This window comes from Gadus morhua, chromosome 3 (genome assembly GCF_902167405.1).
Source record: "Gadus morhua chromosome 3, gadMor3.0, whole genome shotgun sequence".
In the NCBI taxonomy this organism is placed as follows: Eukaryota; Metazoa; Chordata; class Actinopteri; order Gadiformes; family Gadidae; genus Gadus; species Gadus morhua.
In genome coordinates this window covers 14,978,299-14,996,857 of record NC_044050.1, presented here as the reverse complement: position 1 = coordinate 14,996,857, position 18,559 = coordinate 14,978,299, and the positions used below count along the sequence as shown (strand labels likewise).

The 18,559-nt window shown below is 42.9% G+C and overlaps 1 protein-coding gene across 2 annotated transcripts; it reads left to right on the top strand.

Annotated features, from left to right (window-relative positions):
* Positions 1-245: 245 nt before the first annotated feature.
* On the top strand, positions 246-15,836 carry LOC115540640 (MORN repeat-containing protein 4). 2 transcript variants are annotated; one of them, XM_030352108.1, is made up of 5 exons: positions 246-609; positions 1,326-1,457; positions 5,061-5,175; positions 6,879-6,988; positions 12,756-15,836. In XM_030352108.1, the coding sequence occupies exons 2-5, from the start codon at positions 1,331-1,333 to the stop codon at positions 12,908-12,910; spliced, it is 507 nt and encodes a 168-aa protein (XP_030207968.1). In that variant the 5' UTR covers positions 246-609; positions 1,326-1,330; the 3' UTR covers positions 12,911-15,836. The 2 variants fall into 2 exon arrangements, with proteins under 2 accessions (XP_030207968.1, XP_030207969.1); XM_030352109.1 differs by having other exon boundaries at positions 286-609; positions 1,326-1,397.
* Positions 15,837-18,559: the final 2,723 nt, after the last annotated feature.

The following is an 18,559-nucleotide window of genomic DNA, read 5'->3' as shown; positions in this document are numbered from 1 at the left end:
ATAAAATACTAATCAAGTCACGTGGTCAACACTAAAGCGCAATAGACCAGCGAACAGGCAGAACATATTGAAGGACTTGGTGTGGAAGACATTTGGACTCCGGAATCCATACCTCCAGAACCGCACCGCTGTGCAGCTGCTGTGCGCACTGGGGGAAACATAAATCAACTTCCATAAAACTCACCAGAACGCTCGCCTAATCACCAAATTGGTAGATGAAATGACACAATATCATTAAAAGGAACCTCAGTGCCGTTTTATAATCCTACAGAGACGCAGGCAGCACATAAAAGCCAAGGGCAGACGCTTTAGCGGTAGGAGCACTCCTCCTAATTAAGCCATTGAACTTCGGCCACGACGCTGCCCTTTAGAAAAACACCTTACACGCGCCGGGCTGTTGGTGCGAGGCGGGCCAGCCAATAGGAGAAGGGTTTGAATCAAGGTCAAGGGAAGATGCTCAACAGCACCGCGGCGCATTGGATGGGAACCGAGGCTACCTAAGAAGCTATACGAGAAAACCCGACGGTCGCCGCGCGGGGATGGGAAGTCATTCACCTGCCGCGTGCCTCTAAGCGATGTAGAGCCCCCCTGGCTTTAAATAACCAGCAGGTAATGAGAGTGTTTCTTTGTCGGTGGTTGAGAGTGTCAGACGTCATATTAGCGGAGGCATGGAGGATGCAGGACACTGGGGCGCCGTTACTGTGGCAACATGGCTGTATGGATAGAGGGATGTTCACCACTATATTATAGGCCGTCCACTATGCTATTTTAACTACACTGATCCAGCGTGGATTAGAATAGGGCAACACATGAGGCCGGGTGTCGTCCATTAGCGAACTTGGAGAATCATTTTGCATGTCATTGCAATAATACAGTACACCCGCACGGCTGTTATCTTCCTCCTAGCCTGTTTGCATGATGCTGTGTTTCAGCCATTTTCGTAGTTTTTTATGTTGAAATCTGATGTCGCGAAACCTACGCCTATAGCTGTTTATTTTATATTATGTGACGTGAGGATCTCAGGTTATCCTTTTTTACTGTTGTGAGAACGTCTTTCGCCTACGCCAAAAAATGTGAGGAGGACATTGGGTTCATTAGACGCGTACAAAAATAAAGAAACACGTTTTCCAAGCAGCTCCCGCCGGCATTCAATTATAACGTGTGTGCACGTGTGTGTATGCATGCGTGTCTGTGGGAATGCTTGTGTGTGTGTGTGTGTGTGTGTGTGTGTGTGTGTGTGTGTGTGTGTGTGTGTGTGTGTGTGTGTGTGTGTGTGTGTGTGTGTGTGTGTGTGTGTGTGTGTGTGTGTGTGTGTGTGTGAGTAGCACCCATGACCCTGACGAGAGGTTCCTTCACCTACACCAACGGCGAGGAGTACCACGGAGAATGGCGAGAAGGCAAGACCATGTTACTATGCTCCATCATCAACTTGGTTACTATGCTCCGTCATCACCACGGTGACTAGCTCCATCATCACCCCCCATCCCCCCGGTTTCTACGCTCCATCATCCCCACCATTACATATTTTTGATTTCCCCTAAAATTACATGAAACAGAGGAATAATGTGAATAATGTTCATATAGATTTCATGGTATTCAGGTGATGTTGTGACGTAACGTTAAATGATTTGCTTGTTTTAAACTAAGATTGCCTTTGGGATTTGTTTATTCTTGCAACTTGAAATATCTAGTGGCTCACAAACTCACAAACACACACACAGACACACACAAACACACACACACACACACACACACACACACACACACACACACACACACACACACACACACACACACACACACACACACACACACACACACACACAAAGCCCCTATAACCAGTTTCTTCAGTTTGAAGCACGAAGGGCATGCTAAAGTTAAGAAAACAGAGTTCTGGAGCACAAAGGGGAGGGTGTGTGTGTGTGTTGGGGGGGCACCTGAACCTCCTGCTCTGTTTGCACACAAACACCCACTGTAGGCGGGTGTGTCTGTGCCACGATTGTGTGCATGTGTGTGTGTTTGTGTGTGTGTCTATGTATGTGTGCAAATATTGAAATGCAGCTGAGTGTGTGTGTGTGTGTGTGTGTGTGTGTGTGTGTGTGTGTGTGTGTGTGTGTGTGTGTGTGTGTGTGTGTGTGTGTGTGTGTGTGTGTGTGTGTGTGTCAGACCTAGGTCCTGTGTCACATGATGAATAATTCAGTGGAGAGAGAGAGTGAGGGAGACTAGTAGGGTGATCAAATTACAGGAAATACGCTAAGTCAACATCAGCTCAACTTCTCTCCTCTGATGACATCATCGGTCAGACACAGTGACCTGACACAAGATTGGACAAATAAAAATAAGGAAATTAACCAGAAATTATTGGGATAAGGGGCACGTTCTTAGTATGTGTCATGTCACATTTTGACGTACCTAGCTCCTACTTTGTCAATGAACTTTATGTGAAAGCACTTTGTTGCGTCAGTCTGTCTGACTGTCTGTATGCTTGTTTATCTGTCTGACTGACTGTCCATGTCTGGCTGCCTTTCTCTCTGTTTGGCTGCCTGTTGGTCTTTCGCCACTAAATAGCTGGCTGGGGAAATTCATTGGCTGTTGCTCTCTTTTTCAGGCTTTGGCACTTTAAGTTGGAGATTTCCTAAAGCTCATTCCTCTCACACACACACACACACACACACACACACACACACACACACACACACACACACACACACACACACACACACACACACACACACACACACACACACACACACACACACACACCTGCATGAGTATACTCTTGTAAAAACACACATATTAACACACAAACTCAGACTCGACAAACACACACACACACACACACACACACCACACACACACACACACACATGTTCGGAGGCACAAAGTCTTACACAAATACTTACACACACACACATACCCAATGACACATATAGCTAGGAAAGGAAAACGGGTGTTTGTGGAGGTTTCCTGGATAGCCTTTGATTCGGTTAGCCCTCAGCCAAATCTCCTCTCCAAATCTCTTGCGGAAACCCTGGTGGGATTAGGGCGGTGCAGCGCTCTAAGCAGCCTGACAGATGGAACGTCTCAATTAGTCCACCATTAGCAGAACCAGGGGGGACACGTCTCTCACCTCAGCCCTTAGTGGTTTACCGTACGCAGGCATTTTGTGTAAAAATCAACTCCAAGTTCTGCTGGAAAGTTGGACCATTGACATGCACTGATGTCATCGGCCTGTTATTTGCATACTCTGTGGGTCCGATATTGAACAACTCCATAGATTGTCCAACCTCACTTTCCTTTTTTGCAGAAAAAGAGTGGATGCTGGAGGCCCCTATTTCTTCACAACGCGCTTATGAATCAGTTCTCTTTAAATTAGAAAAAAGCCCAGGCGGGCGGTTTGCCTTTAAAACACACCATTTATATTGCCTCGGATTCCCCCGCCGGTCAGCCCCTAATTCATGGTCTTCCCTGGGCTGAGGGCCTCCCACCTCATCACATCGCCAGCCCACTGAAAAACTCCCCTGACCGTCCTCAGTCTTGTTTCCAACACTACGTGGTTTCTTTTGGAATTGGGTTCTTCTGATTGAGCTATCCAGCGAAGGTTAGCCCGCTCTCAAAACGAGTCGTCCCTGAAAAACCATAAAACTATTTAGCGTTTCAATGCTCAAATCTTTCATTATAAAAGAACTCCCTCTCCAATTTAGTGTGTTCAATGGCAAACTTCCAGTAATAAACACATCTTCATTAAATGGGAAATTAAGCAGGGATGAAAAGCTTTTGAGTCTGAATGTAACACTTGTCAATAGCCTCCCAAGGTCACACAAGCGCTTTGGTCCAATTTGATGGCAGCTTGCCAATTAGCAAAGTCTTGACTTAGACTATTGTCTCAGAACTGAAAAGAACGTGCACTGTAAACAAAAGCAACCTACCCACCTACCTTATACATTCCTACATACCACCCGCATTTAATTAATGGATTTGTGGATACCCATTGATTCATTTACATTTCATTACATTTTTGTCCAAAGGCTTCTGATTTCAATGTCAAGCTTGTGGTATCATCAGACAAGGTTGTCCAATAACTGACTTCTTGCTTCAGTCAGGTTAAAGTATGTAAGTTCTTTACGCAACATTAGCTCGGTAAACGCGCTGAAATCTACATCCCCAGACATTTGCCACTCAGTCAGTCTGTCTGAATGATATTTGTCGGATAAATCAGCCCCATAGTTTTGGGTACACTAGGAAGCCGGGTGGTCAACATCCTTTCTGTTGGCAGACTCAGCCCCATTGGAGATTCATCTAATGAAGGATGTGCCATCTGCAACCTCCAGGATTTTGACAGAAGGGTGGCAAGAGCTGCACTGTGGGTGCGGGTGTAAACCATCAATCAATTACATTAAATTCTTGGATTAAAATTGTATCATTAATATTCCTGTTACAATATTTTGGTCAAACACAGGACCTTTTGGTCAAACACCCTAACCAATAGACTTAAATCCCCCATCCCGTATCTCTTACTCACAGACAAACACACTCACTCCCAATAATACACTACACTCGTACTTCTATTCCACACCCATCATGTGTTTGTCTGGATTTCTAATGTAGCTAAAGCTTTCAGCAAGTGGGGAAATGGGGATGAAATGTTATCTTAAAGGGTAATCTGACCTTAAAAGGGTCACCCTCGCTATTCAATAAGATAAGGAAGTACCGCTTAATACGCATGTTCTCCTGGCAACAGACTAGGGGGTTAATGTGGAAGACCACGAATTGTTCATGACATATTTAGCAGGGCAATTTTTCTTTTACATTTTGACATTTCAATCACCGTTTTCTCGATTTTCTATTGTATAGCTTTCAGAATTAGAACTTGCTCAGTATGAAAAAAAATATTGTTTGGTTATTATTATCATTATTTATTTTTTAATTTCTGAATAGCCCGTAAAGTACTCCAAAGTACCCCTAGGGGTACGCGTACCCCCATTTTAGAAACACTGTATTAAACAATAGCGGAGTGTGTTGGTTTTAAACATGACTAATCTGACGTGTGTTGTCCTCAGGGCTCCGGCATGGCCTGGGCCAGCTGAACTTCAGCGATGGGACATGCTACACGGGACAGTTCGAGAACGGCCTCTTCAACGGATGTGGGGTGCTGGTGTTCCCTGACAACTCCAGGTCAATGTCGCACGCCCTATTTGCCAAACCTTTGACCTTTCCTTTTGTTCTTCCTCCTCAGGGAAAACAGTCACAGCCCCCTGTTGACCCCGTTTATAGAGAAAGGCCATTTACCGTCATGAAATAAGGATAAGGGCTCAGTGACAGCTTCCCTCTGTTCAGCTCTGTCGCTCTTTAAATGTACAGAATATAAATTGAATTTAAGTTCCTTAATGCCTCCTTTCATGTACTTATTGTAACAATCCAGGTGGGAAAATGTGACAGAAATGTGAAAGAAAGCTATGGCAGCAGACAAAGACAGGAAAGAATTAAAGCTGAAGAAAGCACTGTAGAACTTGTTATTGACCAAAGAGAAATTACTTTAGTGAAACCACGCATTTTATTTTGATATGATATACTTTTAAATACATATATATTTCAAGCCATGCAATTAACAAGAGTTTGTTCCCCACAGAACTCATAGAGAAATGTGACAAAAGAGCAGAAGGCTAATCACTATAAAGACAAGTGTTTTTCTCGCAGAATCTGAAGCTATATTTATTATTATGTCTTGGATATTATTTAGGGGTGTGTTAGCCATCACTCAACTACTGGTCTTCCTACTGTCTCTTCCAACAGTCTTCAAACTCTGTTCAGACATTTAACAAATTATCACATTTAGATCTTTGTTCTTTATAGAGACCGATTTTTGTTCTATTTTATACCATTTAGTTTAACACAATTAAAGCATATTTATGTTTCTTTTCGTTGACTCCCATTGAGCCTTGTTAGAGTGTGCAATTAACCGACAGCATTTTCTGCAGGAAATGGAATTTCTAGATTCTTGCTGTGGTGGACGACCTGACTTGTCCATTTCCTGGTACTGATGTTCTGCCAGGTTAAGTTTCCCTGGCGGCAGTAAACCAATTAGTACTTAGCTGTTTGATGAGTGGAGTGAATTACAGGTTTCAAAGCGCTTTCAGACTACCAAAATAGTCACAGAAATATTTTAGGGTTAACCCAATAATATTTTCACAACTTATTTACCTGAAAATGTATCCTTTATTTAGATAGCACTGTTAAAGACATTTATGAAGTGTTTTAAAGATACAAGTGAGAAAAGTGGTTTATAAACCTCACATTCATAATCACAATAAAAACATATAAGGATAAAAAAAGAAGGTATGGTGCATTTTACATTGACATGTGCAAGACAAGACGTTAAAGACTAGAACAAGACATTATAAACATTATACAGAAAATATTTGAGTAGGTTGACTTTGAATGTAAGCGGGACATTAAATTAGACGCCTAGATTTCTGAAGACACGCTTTTGTTTGCATTTAGTTGGAGGACATAATATCGCAATATATATTATATAATATTTTTTATCAGTACTTTTATTTTGGTCTTAAAAAATCGATTAAACAAAGAATATTTATTTTTCTGCTTTGGTGTTTGATTTTATAATTGTTTTATACTTAGAAGTACAAAGATAATGCTGATGAATGATAATCTGTTTTGTTGATATGCATATTATTGTATTTAATTTGTTGTTTCATTGTTAAATTTCAATCGATTTATTTGTATCACTTCTGTGCTTTTTCTTTCCATTTCTATTTTCCTGAAAGCAGCTATCTAACGGAAAAGATTATAATACTACTATACGTACTCTGCTCCTCGCAAGTGTAAAATAGTCTTGATGTGTGCTTCGGTACTTACAGGTACGAGGGGGAATTTGTCCAGGGGAAGTTTCAAGGTAGCGGTGTCTTCTGTCGCTTCGACGGGATGAAGTTTGAAGGAGAGTTTAAGAACGGCTGCATCGACGGATACGGTGAATCTTCAACACATGATCTTTCCGTTTACATTAAACACTGCATGCGTTCCCCGTATCTGTACACATCATTCAAAATGTACTACTTTAAACCATCGATATTGGTTTAGGTAATAGCACCTTGTCATTAGGCTGGGCTGTGAAGGTATATATAGAAACATTCTGTTATTGATTCACTTTATTGCTTTTTTATACATATATTAGCCTTCATGTTAAGCAATTTTTCTTTCAATTATGCCATCATGTAATTGCTGATTTCTTGTCTTAATATACTAGATTTGCCATTATAATATTTTTTCTTCAATTGCACATATTGAAAAATGAGATCAGATGGCGTATAAATGTTCCTAGTTTTCTTTCTTCGTTTAATCAGACTCTTTCACGGCTTGAGCTTGATGTCGCTCTGCTGCAGACCGAGTGTCTCAGTGGTCCTCCGTCTGCGATAAAGAGGTGCTAATTAGATAAATCAGACGGTGGTGTGTGTGGTGGGGAGGGGGGCCTTGCTGTTGGCCTTTCAGGCCAAAGAAGTGGTGGACATCCCTTTTGCTTCACTCCTAATGATTATACTTAAAAAGGGAAAAAGCAGTAATTATCTCTCTGTGCTGGAAGGTGTTGAGCTCCCTTGTTATATGAGATTCTCCCGAGGTAATCAACACAATCTTTGTTTAGTAGATGTATGGGGAGACGAGGGAGGAGCGGGGAGCGGTACAGCTTGCGCAGGACAACTGTCTCAACAGAAAATATACCATTTAATTTAGAAAAATACAGACATATTAGTCTAATTATTTTTTCACCCTTCCGCTCATTATGTTTTTTTCCAACTGTAAATAACGCATCTTCCAGTCATGAAGGCTAATTATATCCCCCGTTCTGGACAAATCATATAAAACATAAGCATTATTATAACCACCAGTGTTTTAAGTCCGCTTTTACTTTCCCTGTGATAGCGAACACGGTGACACCACAGACCTGCCCCCAAGCTAACACTCAAACCGAGGAGAAATAAGAACATTTCTGTTGCAGGGAACACTTAGATTGAATACGACTTCAAAGCCAAAAACACACAAAATGTCGCTTTACTGGTGCTTAAGAGAACTAGGATGTTTATTTCAGAGTTGTCATTGCTGTGATGAAAGGCCAAGGCAGCACTCAACATTGTGCTCTCTGAAGAGCACAAATTGTTTGGGTGCTGTACTCCAAGTGCTAAAAAACACATTAACGGCACAAAGATGTCCTCGTCCTCTTTTGACAGAGATGTTCCGTTCTGCGGATGCTACCCTCTCCATTCATCTGGCCAAGCATTTCTCCTTAAAACATGTGCGTTATGCGCGGTTGAAGCACTGTTTGCCTCGCTGCCACTTCTCAAGGATGTTATTTATTCGATCATATTCTTTGTTGTTATTATTATTATTATTATTTATTTATTTATTTTACATTTTAACTGAACAATTTACTCTTCCAGTTCAAAGTAGCCAAAGCAGGACGACTGAGTTTTAAAAAACAGAAGTTACAGCACCAAAGGCTGTATAACTGTAGAATAATTGGGATCCAAAACTGTTCATCTTCACCATGTTCTGGAAGCAGTACCGGTTCTTTCAATACGCACACTACGCACGTTGCGTAGGGCCCCGCAAATTTATTATTTATAATAAAGGCCCCGTTGGGAAAAAAAAAAAACCTGACAACGTAACTGTCCGTCGTGGACGTCAGATAGCTACCCATGCGCATCATTGCATCATCAGTGTAGAAAGATGAAGCGGAGCTATCCCTCGGGGAATGAAAAAAGGAAGAGGAAGGAACTTGAAAATGAACTGCGGGAGCAGCATTCAGGTAAAGCCTTTAACTCTCCTCTCCTGGTGGGAGAGAGGGAGGGACAGTCCGTGTTAGACCTACAGGGCGGTGAGCCCTTGGGGATCCCCGGTCTCTGTGTGCGTCTTGCTAGCTTCTATAATTTTAGTTGTAGCCTTGTATAGTTACAACTGCGCTTAACAAAATGGAAAGTAATGGATACATATTGACTAAGATTGAAGTTTGTTTGCTTGGATAGCCCACAGGCAAATATAGACGCAGATACGATTTATTCTTGGTGAATAAATAAAACTCGTGAAATATTATGACAATGGTGCTAAATAATAAACACTCATTAATAGAGTGAGATCATACCGAGAAATATCAAACTGTTGCTTGAAGTATTGGTTTGATGTTTCGAGGTTAGTACGTTGTTTATTATGGCATTTTACTCTCCTTTCATTTTATAAAGGCACGTTCATTGTAAATCGAAAACATGTCGTTTTGTTAAGCTCAAGTCTTCTCACGACTCAATTTGTTTGCCTAGCAACCACTTCAACAGAAAACGGACAATATGGATCTGCTAAATAAAATGGTTTTAATTCCAACACAAGTGATTCAGAGTTTGTAGTCTTTCTATAACAAATAGTTGCTTCTTCTGAGAACCTTGGCATATTTTCACTGGACCATTGAAGATTTGAAAGTTACAACCAATGTGTGTGTTTTCATGTTAGCATGGGAGCTGGTAAATTAACTGTTGATTGTAAATAGGCTGCCTTTTAAAGATTTTTAGGTCTTTGTGTTTTTTCTCTCAGTGTTCACACTTTTCTGCTCCAGAATGTTGGAACTGTCATTGCCATATAATAATAATTTAATAATTACAGTATATAAACATTCACCTATATTTGAAGTATATGAAAGTAGAACAAGTGCAGCCGATTTGATGGAGCTGAATTAATAGTAGCCTTATCCATATTTTACAGGTGCTATGCTTAAATTTCTTAGAAGCAGCACAGACTCCAGCCAGTCAGCCAGTGGAGGGACAAAGCCAGCTTCCCATAGAAAAGACACAGATGAGCCATCCAGTGCAGGCACAAGCACAGGCACAGGCACAGGCACAGGCACAGGCACAGGCACAGGCACAGGCTCAGGCTCAGGCTCAGGCACAGACACAGGCACAAGCAAAAGCACAGGGGAAGAACAGGCCTCAGCCTCAGTTACAACCACACAGCAAAAATCAGACCCTAAAGCAGCTGCTCCACCTAATGATCCAGCAGACTGGCCTCCTGTCTTAACGGACAGTATGCGGACTGAGCTAGTGCGTAGAGGTCCATTCAAGCCAGGAGTGGATTTTTCTTACCCAAAAGACAAGTCCAGAGGGTTCCATCCAGGATTGCTACAGAGACGGCTGTCAAATGGTGAAACGATTCCCAGGAGCTGGCTTTCTTACTCAGTCAAAAACAACGCTGCATTTTGTTATTGCTGTAAACTGTTTTCTACACAAAAGCACAAAATCATAGGAGAAGGTGTGAATGACTGGTCCAATATCAACGCAATTCTGAAGCAGCATGAGGGTAGTTCCGAACACAAAAGCAACATGATTAAGTGGAGAGAATTTGATCTGCGCTTAAGTCGTGGAAAAACTCTTGACCACATGCCTCATAAGCATCACACAGTCTCTGGCTGAAAGAAACCTCGCATTCAGAGGTTCATCAGATAAGCTCTTCCAACCAGATAATGGAAATTTTCTAAAAGAGGTTGAATTATTAGCTAAATTTGACCCTGTTTTGGAAAATCATGTCATCAGAATTAAAGATGGGGATACACATGCTCATTACCTTAGTAAGGACATACAGAATGAGCTGATACAGCTTGTGAGTGACAGGATTCTCACAACTATTGTGACTCAAGTGAGAGACTCCAAATACTTCTCCATTATCTTAGACTGTACACCTGACATTAGTCACCAGGAGCAGATGTCCATTATCCTCAGAAGCGTGGCTTTAAAGGGACAGCCAGAGATAAAGGAGCACTTCCTCGGCTTTGTTAATGTTGAGGCTACAACTGGCTTAAATCTGTCTACAGTCATCTTGGATAAGCTGACTGATCTGAAAATTCCATTTGACGATTGCAGAGGGCAAGCCTACGACAATGGGGCCAATATGAAAGGTAGACACCACGGAGTACAAGCCAGACTGTTGCAAAATAATCCGAGAGCTGTGTTTGTCCTATGTGGTGCACACACATTAAACCTCGTCATTGCAGATGCTGCCAAATCTTCCAGAGATGCGGTTGGTTTTTTTGGCTATGTACAAAAGCTTTTCACCTTTTTTTCTGCTGGCACACAAAGATGGAATATCTTGAAACAATACGTGAACATAACAGTGAAGTCATGGAGTGACACAAGATGGGAGAGCAGGCTCCAAATTGTCCATGCAGTCAGGTATCAGGCCTCTGAGATTCGAGAAGCCTTACTGGAAGCCAGACAGAAGATTAATGATCCCGTGGCCAAAGTGGAGGCACAGTCACTTGCAGAGGAAGTTGGTTCTTACCGCTTCTTGATTTGCTGTGTAGTGTGGTGTGAGATACTGTCAAGAACAAATACAGTGAACAAGCTCCTCCAATCTGCTTCAATGCAGCTTGACATAGCTGTGCAGTTGATCTCAAATGCAAAAGCCTCTCTCACTCTCTACCGGGACACTGGATTCTCAGATGCCCAGACAACAGCCAGAAGCATTTGTAAGGAAATGAATGTAGAAGCTGTTTTGAAGGACAAGAGGCTGAGAACCAGCAAGAGGCATTTCAGCTACGAAGCACCTGATGAGCCAGTGGCTGATGCACTGCAGAATCTTGAAGTCAACTTCTTCAACATTGTGGTTGACTCTACAATAGCATCCATTGATGAACGATTCGAAACTCTGAACCAGGTGAAGACTAAATATGGAGTAGTGCTGAACTTCAGCACTGCATGTCAGATGTCCAGTGACTCCTTGAAGGGCCAGTGTATGCAACTCGAGAAAACTCTCACCTTCAACCAAGACTGTGACATCATTGGAGTGGATCTGGCAAACGAAATCAAGACTTTACCTGACCTACCATCAGGTAATATGACTGCCTTGCTTTCTTTCCTTTGTGAGAAAAATCTGGAGGAAATCTATCCTAACCGTTGGATAGCCCTTAGAGTTGCTGTCACCCTGCCTGTGACAGTTGCCTCAGCTGAGAGGAGCTTCAGCAAGTTGAAGTTGATAAAAAGCTATCTGAGATCGTCCATGTCCCAGGAACGACTGAGTGGTTTGGCCATCATGAGCATCAAGAATGATGTGGGGAAGCAAATATCTTACGATGACATAATTTATGATTTTGCATCCAGGAAGTGCAGGAAGGGACACTTTTAATGGTAATTGAAAACATTAAAATGTTTACATGCCCAACATTTAAGACTCTATAATTGTTTGTTAACACATTAAAGTTCGATTTGATTTGTTCTGATTTGGTCTGTATTTATTCTGAGTTGGACCAACAGGTGGTGATATGCAATATATTTAAAGGGGGGATGAGTGGAAGCACTGGGTGTCAGGTGCGACGGTTGAAAATTTTGGGGGGTCAGTTAGGAGGGCCCCTTGGCAGAATTTTGCCTAGGGCCCCATGGAGGTCTGAACCGGCTCTGTCTGGAAGACATGAGCAATAGCAGTGATGGAGCAGCAGGGAAACAGAAGTGACGAAATGAGAGGATGATGATGATCTGACCGATCAAAACGTCCCTCCACACACCCTTCCTGGGCATAGTTGAAAAATCTCCAAAGCTCTGCCTGTGCCGGATCCATCGATTGATCCACAAACCAAAGCCTGCTTGGCTGCCACTTCTAATAGACAACAGGAGAAAAAAAACGTATTTCTGGTTGTTTGATTAAAAAAATACAACAAAATCAATGTAGAAATACCTCCGTCCCTAAAAGTGAATGTGTCTTCCTCGCTGCAGGGGTGCTGACGTTTGTTGACGGCGGTCGCGGTGCCGGCGGCGGCTGTCAGGAGGGCCTGTTTGAGTCCAACCAGCTGGTGCGGCGGGAGACAAGCCAGGGGGCGCTACAGCGGGCGCAGGGTGTCGCTGCCAAGGCCCGTGCCCTGGCCAAATAACCATCCACTACCCAATATGCCCCTGGGTTAGGATCCCTCCATCCCCTTTGTCTGTGGTTATCTTCTGTTTTTTAAGAGCTGTGTGTTGTTTATTACTAAACAAGACAGGACCGTCTGGTCCGCTAGGGACCAGAAGGTCTTGATCCCCTGCAGCCAAACTCACCTTCCGTTTTTCTGCTGCTGATGACACCTGGGTGCTCTCTCTGGTCTGAGGTTCATTTCGACTTGACAACTCAAGAGTTCCTTGACCTGAAGTTTGACACGGACAGTATCGCCGTAGGCTGATGTTATTCTCCAATCCGTTGCATGACTCATGCAGGCAGCAATCCATATCTTGCTTGGGGTACTCTGAAAACCAACCTCCATGGGTCATGCTTCAACAAGCACGATCAACAGCCTTGTTACAACCAATCACCCCGAGACACGGTGCTTTGGTTCATGTTAGATTGGTTGTATTTGCCTCTAATATCATGCAGTATTTCTATTTCTCAACACTCAGTGCCACAGTGACACAAGCTGGTCAAGGATCAGTTTGATTTGTCCTTCTCTGTGCCATTCACATGCTGTGCCAGCTGCAGCTGACCCAGAGTCGTCATTGGCTCGTCAGGAGCTGGGGGGGGCGAGGCTAGGGGGCGGGGCTAGGGCAGGTGGAGGTGGGGCTGGGGACTAGAGCAGCAGTTCCTGACCTTTCAGCTCCAACTTTTGCTCCCCATTTTTAGGGCGAAATACTTCTACTTATTTGATTTTTTATATTTTCTGCTTCCCCAAATGTTTTAACCCTAGGGACATCTGGACATATTAACAAAGCTCCAGACCTAGTATGAGGACTGCACACTTGATAGTAAGCAGTGGTAGCAGTAGCTTGCTTGGCTGCGAATCCTAAGGAAGTCTGTTTATATGCACAGGAACTTTCAAATCTCTAAATTGTGCTCCATCATATATCTATAACTTGGGATTCTGCTGACGTCAGTGCCGTGTTTTCAAGTACTTTAAAGTGTTTTAAAAATGTTTTAAAGTCAGTGGCAGTTAACGGTTTGACTTGCGATGTGAAATGTCTCATACATGTGCACTCAGGCCTAAAGAAAGCCTCACTCTGCCTGAAAACACTTCTTGTATCACAAAGTGAATGAAACCACTCTTCGTTAGTGGGACCTTGCTGTTGTGGGTGTCTCAGGCTGGTCTTTCTCTCAGAGTACAGTCCACGTCCATGTTCCCCTTCCCGGGTCTCCTAGCTCTGGTCCTGGTCTAAACCCTGAACCATACTTCTCCACGTGTTCTGGCAAACTAAGCTAAGTGTAGCTGGAACCAAAAAACTAGGAGGTCGAACTGAACTCAATGTTTGAGTACTGCTTATTAGCAACAAATAATGCAAAAACACAACATTCTTGAACATTTGAACCAATTAGTTCTGAAAATATAATACCTTGTCACAAGCTACATCAATTTAAACAAAGCTATTTGCTTATGCTTTTAAAAAAGGTGGCATATAGCCTCCCGGGACCTAAATACCTAAACCAGTTGCCTAAATAAATTGCACCTCATACATACTGATGTTTAGAAAGAAACATTACATATGTTTTTGTACTGGTTTGTTTTCTGCCAAGGTCAGGTTTGCCTCATGCATTTCAGATGCATCTGTGGCACGCGTTGGATTGTTTCAACATGTGCTTAGACATTTAATAGCATAGCTTGTTATGTCAAATACAAGTAGGCAGATTTAGATCAGGCTGTGTTGTAAAGCTCAGTTTGTCAGAACACTTCTACAGGAAGCTTTGTTCCAGACCCGATTAGAAGGAGCAAGAGGAGACCTAAGCAAAAAAATAAAAGATCAAAAATGTAATCAATCCTTTAAACCTTTTTAGGATAACTTGAGAACACCCACAGTACTTATTGTAAAGCCTTTTGTCAGGAAGTGTAGCCATCTTACCAGAAAGAGAAAAACAAAACGAATCTCACTTTCAAGTCAAATGGTTTACCCTGTGTTAAGCCTGTTAAGATGGTTTGGTTTACCGGCAAACCAGCTTTCAGACACTATTACAGAGCCTAGTGAGCCCACAGTCTCACTTGTTTATTGATGTCACTTGGATGTTGTGTCTTTGTGTATTTATTAACAGAAATGTAAAAAGAGAAAAAGACGACGCTAGACTAACACTGACTCTATGTGAATAAGGTGCCTAATAGGAATGTCTTGTCTGTGTGTGTAAAATACGACTGGAATTTACTGTGCTGCATGTCGCTATGCTTTACTCACTGTGCTGTACTGTTGACTACTAAGTGGACTTACAGTGGATTCAGATACATGTCATTAAGTAGCAGGTAGGGGGCTAGGGGGCCTCTGGCTCCAGGAGGCTTTCAGGTACACTGCGGACACTGACCTTTTGACCGGGCTAAATCAGACACCCTAGCCCCCCAGACTTTCTGCTTGTGGCCATGCTCTGTTCACTGTTATGCATGTATGGGGGATGCCCCGGTTTTATCCAGTGGATAATCACTAATACACACAACCTTTAATCACAAATACAGTCCAACATGTTTAAAATGCATTGCCACAATGCAAGAGTGAGTATTTCAATGTTAGATATGAAAAAACAGAGTTCCAAAATATACACAGTTGCTGCACGTTGCATATGTTACATGGGTAAAGATTGGTGGGATATCCTCAAATGTAAAGTATGATGGGTAACTAGCTTCTGCGTGTGGAACTAGTGGCAGTGTGGGGAAATGCATCATATATCTGTAGAAGTGTTCTTTGTCCTTTGTGTGAAGTGTTTAACGTTTTTCTTGAGGCTTTATGACTGTTTCATTTCTATAAGCTTGTTTTGTACACCTGTACAGGGTGGGTGACTTTAAAAATGCACGTGCACTGATGCTAAAGGCCGATTCGCACAATCAGAAACTCAAGATGTAATCACTGCTTTAATTCCCACTGCTTTTACTGTGCCTTTTTCTCTCAAACACACACACAAACGCAGCTGGATTCTAGATGCCAACAGCAATCCATATATCAATGTATTATTATTACACTAGTTATTATTCGACCAAATGAAACCAAATAACAAGCAATGATCTCTAGAACGATGCAAGGCTCGCCCACACACATACAGACACACACAAACACAGATACATATTGGACAGCCTATAGAGAGCTACAGAACTAATTGTGAGAATTGTATTATCCCTTCCCATTTCTTATAGGTTTTCTTATATTATATTTCTTATAAGTGTTGAAAGACGTGTGTAGAGCCAGCTAACTGACATGGTATGGCTAGTTTAAAGACCGCTAGAGGGATCCCTGATAACCTTCCGTAGCGATGACAGAGTGGATTAGATTCGCTGCATTGGTAACATTGACCACACTCTCACCTTGTGGAAACCACACTTGAATTTGAACGATAACCATCTCAAGAAAACTGACGCATAGAAAATCACACACGGCATCATCACACCCCATGGAGGGCACCCTGGACCTCACATTCACAACGTGGGGTTTCTGATTGACCCCCCCCACCACCACCACCACCAAATTGGAGATCAACAAGAAGTGGCCACTAATGAAAAACCAATTAGCTTTCAAAACAACACGCACACTATGTTCGTTGGTGTTGCTGTGGTGTGCGTGTGTGTGTGTTAGCAGTGCAATCCATGTGAAACCATCTGCACCGTGTCCACAAACCATAAGCATGTTGCCCTGTAAAGGCATGCAGACAAGAAGCTGGCCACCTCAAACTCTTTAGGGTCTGCTTGCTGGTACACAAGCTGTATTGTCTCCTACGAGCCATATGATGCAGATGCCTCCAATGGATTAGACATGGAGTAATTATGTCGCAAATAAAAGCGTGCAGTGTATACATTGCAACAAATGCGAGTGGACAAACAACATGGTTGAATTAAATAAATAAATACAATTAAATAACAGCTTTGGCGTGAGAACCCGTTTCTTTCAGCGTTTAGATTAGAAGCTTCCAGAAGAGGTCTTCAATGGATTTATGGTATGTGTGTGTGTTAGTGTATGTTGCAACGTGTGTGTGTGTGTGTGTGTGTGTGGTGTGATGTGTGTATGTGTGTGTGCCTTTAAGGGGGGGGCCCATATCATAAAATAGCAAAAAACGATTGAAAAGCCAAAGAAAGAGTTCCACACCAAGGCAATCTCTCTCTCTCTCTCTCTCTCTCTCTCTCTCTCTCTCTCTCTCTCTCTCTCTCTCTCTCTCTCTCTCTCTCTCTCTCACACAGACACACACACACACACACAAACAATCACAAACACATCCTCTCCACACACAATCATATGGTGAGTGTTTTGAACTATGATCACACACATCTTGGCAGGTCTGGTGATTATTCGCAGTGGAGCCACCCATCCCCCTTCTCCCCCACTCCCTCCCTTTGCTGCTCTTGTCAAATGTGGGAAATAGCTTTAAGGTGTGTTTTGGATGGACTTTCACCCCTCAGTCTATTGCGTCTCCATGGCAACAGTCCAGAGTTGCCTTAATTTCTATCATCACAACCCCCGAGTGCTGCCGCCGCTTCGCCCCTAATCACCCTGCCTGTTGCCATGGCGAGGGATTTAAATATGCTCCGTCGCACTTCTTCACCTGCTGAATCAAAAAGTGACAGCCGTGCCTGAACACAGGTGTGTAGGTGTGTGTGTGTGTGTGTGTGTGTGTGTGTGTGTGTGTGTGTGTGTGTGTGTGTGTGTGTGTGTGTGTGTGTGTGTGTGTGTGTGTGTGTGTGTGTGCTTGCATGCGTGCATGCGTGTGTGACCCATATACACATATTCAACCAAAAAAAAACGTATATACACACAGCAAAAAAACATGCATGCACAAAACTACACCAAACAAACACACTCACACAAACATGCAGCAAAGAAACACACACATACGCTCAACCAAACAATGGAAAAACAGCAAGTGGATAAAGTCGTCCACAAGAGCTTTTGTCCTTCATTTGAATCCATCAGCCAAAGAACAGATTATTGCGGGGTGCAGGAGGAGTGCAGCGTTGTCCTGCAGTGTGCTGATAACATATCTCTTAAAAGAGTGCTGCAAGAATTTGTGGAATACAAGGTCCAGGAATATTCCCCTTCAGGTGTGAACTGACAGGAGTCCCTAGTCCCAGGTCTCTCAGGGTCACAGGTGTGCTGTTCTGAGGCAGTGGCCCAGAGGGGATAGGAGAGACTGTCAGCTGATCTCCAACAGACTCTGGAATCAATGGGGAGTTAAAGAGCAAGGCTTCAGAACTGTATATATGAATATTTATACCACGGTCTGCGGGAATACTCGATTCTGATTGGATGCAGGGTGTGCATTAACTCCTGATATACGGACACCTGGACAAGTAGTTCCGTCAAATTGTCTGTTTACCGTTCTCAATTAATGCGCTAGCTGTCGTATCGTCTCTAAAAAAGTACTAACCATAGCAACGGGAAACAAAACAAAGCTCAGCGGACTATAATACCTCCCGCTACCTCCCGTTCTAAAGTCGTAGCTATGGTCCGTCCTAATTACTGGAGGAGTGAACAACGTTTCCGTTGCATGAGAACCCAACGGGCGTGTAATGGTGGTTCCGGGTATTAGTCAGACCCTCAGGCGTAACCAGGGAAACAAATGTATGTTTTGTGGAAAACTTTATATTCAGATTGTAAAACGC

Coding starts and splice junctions, on each gene's coding strand:
- LOC115540640 (XM_030352108.1), top strand. CDS start 1,331: ATGACCCTGACGAGAGGTTCCTTCACCTACACCAACGGCGAGGAGTAC. Junction 5,176..6,878: donor GTGTTCCCTGACAACTCCAG/GTCAATGTCGCA, acceptor CGGTACTTACAG/GTACGAGGGGGAATTTGTCC. Junction 6,989..12,755: donor CGGCTGCATCGACGGATACG/GTGAATCTTCAA, acceptor TCCTCGCTGCAG/GGGTGCTGACGTTTGTTGAC.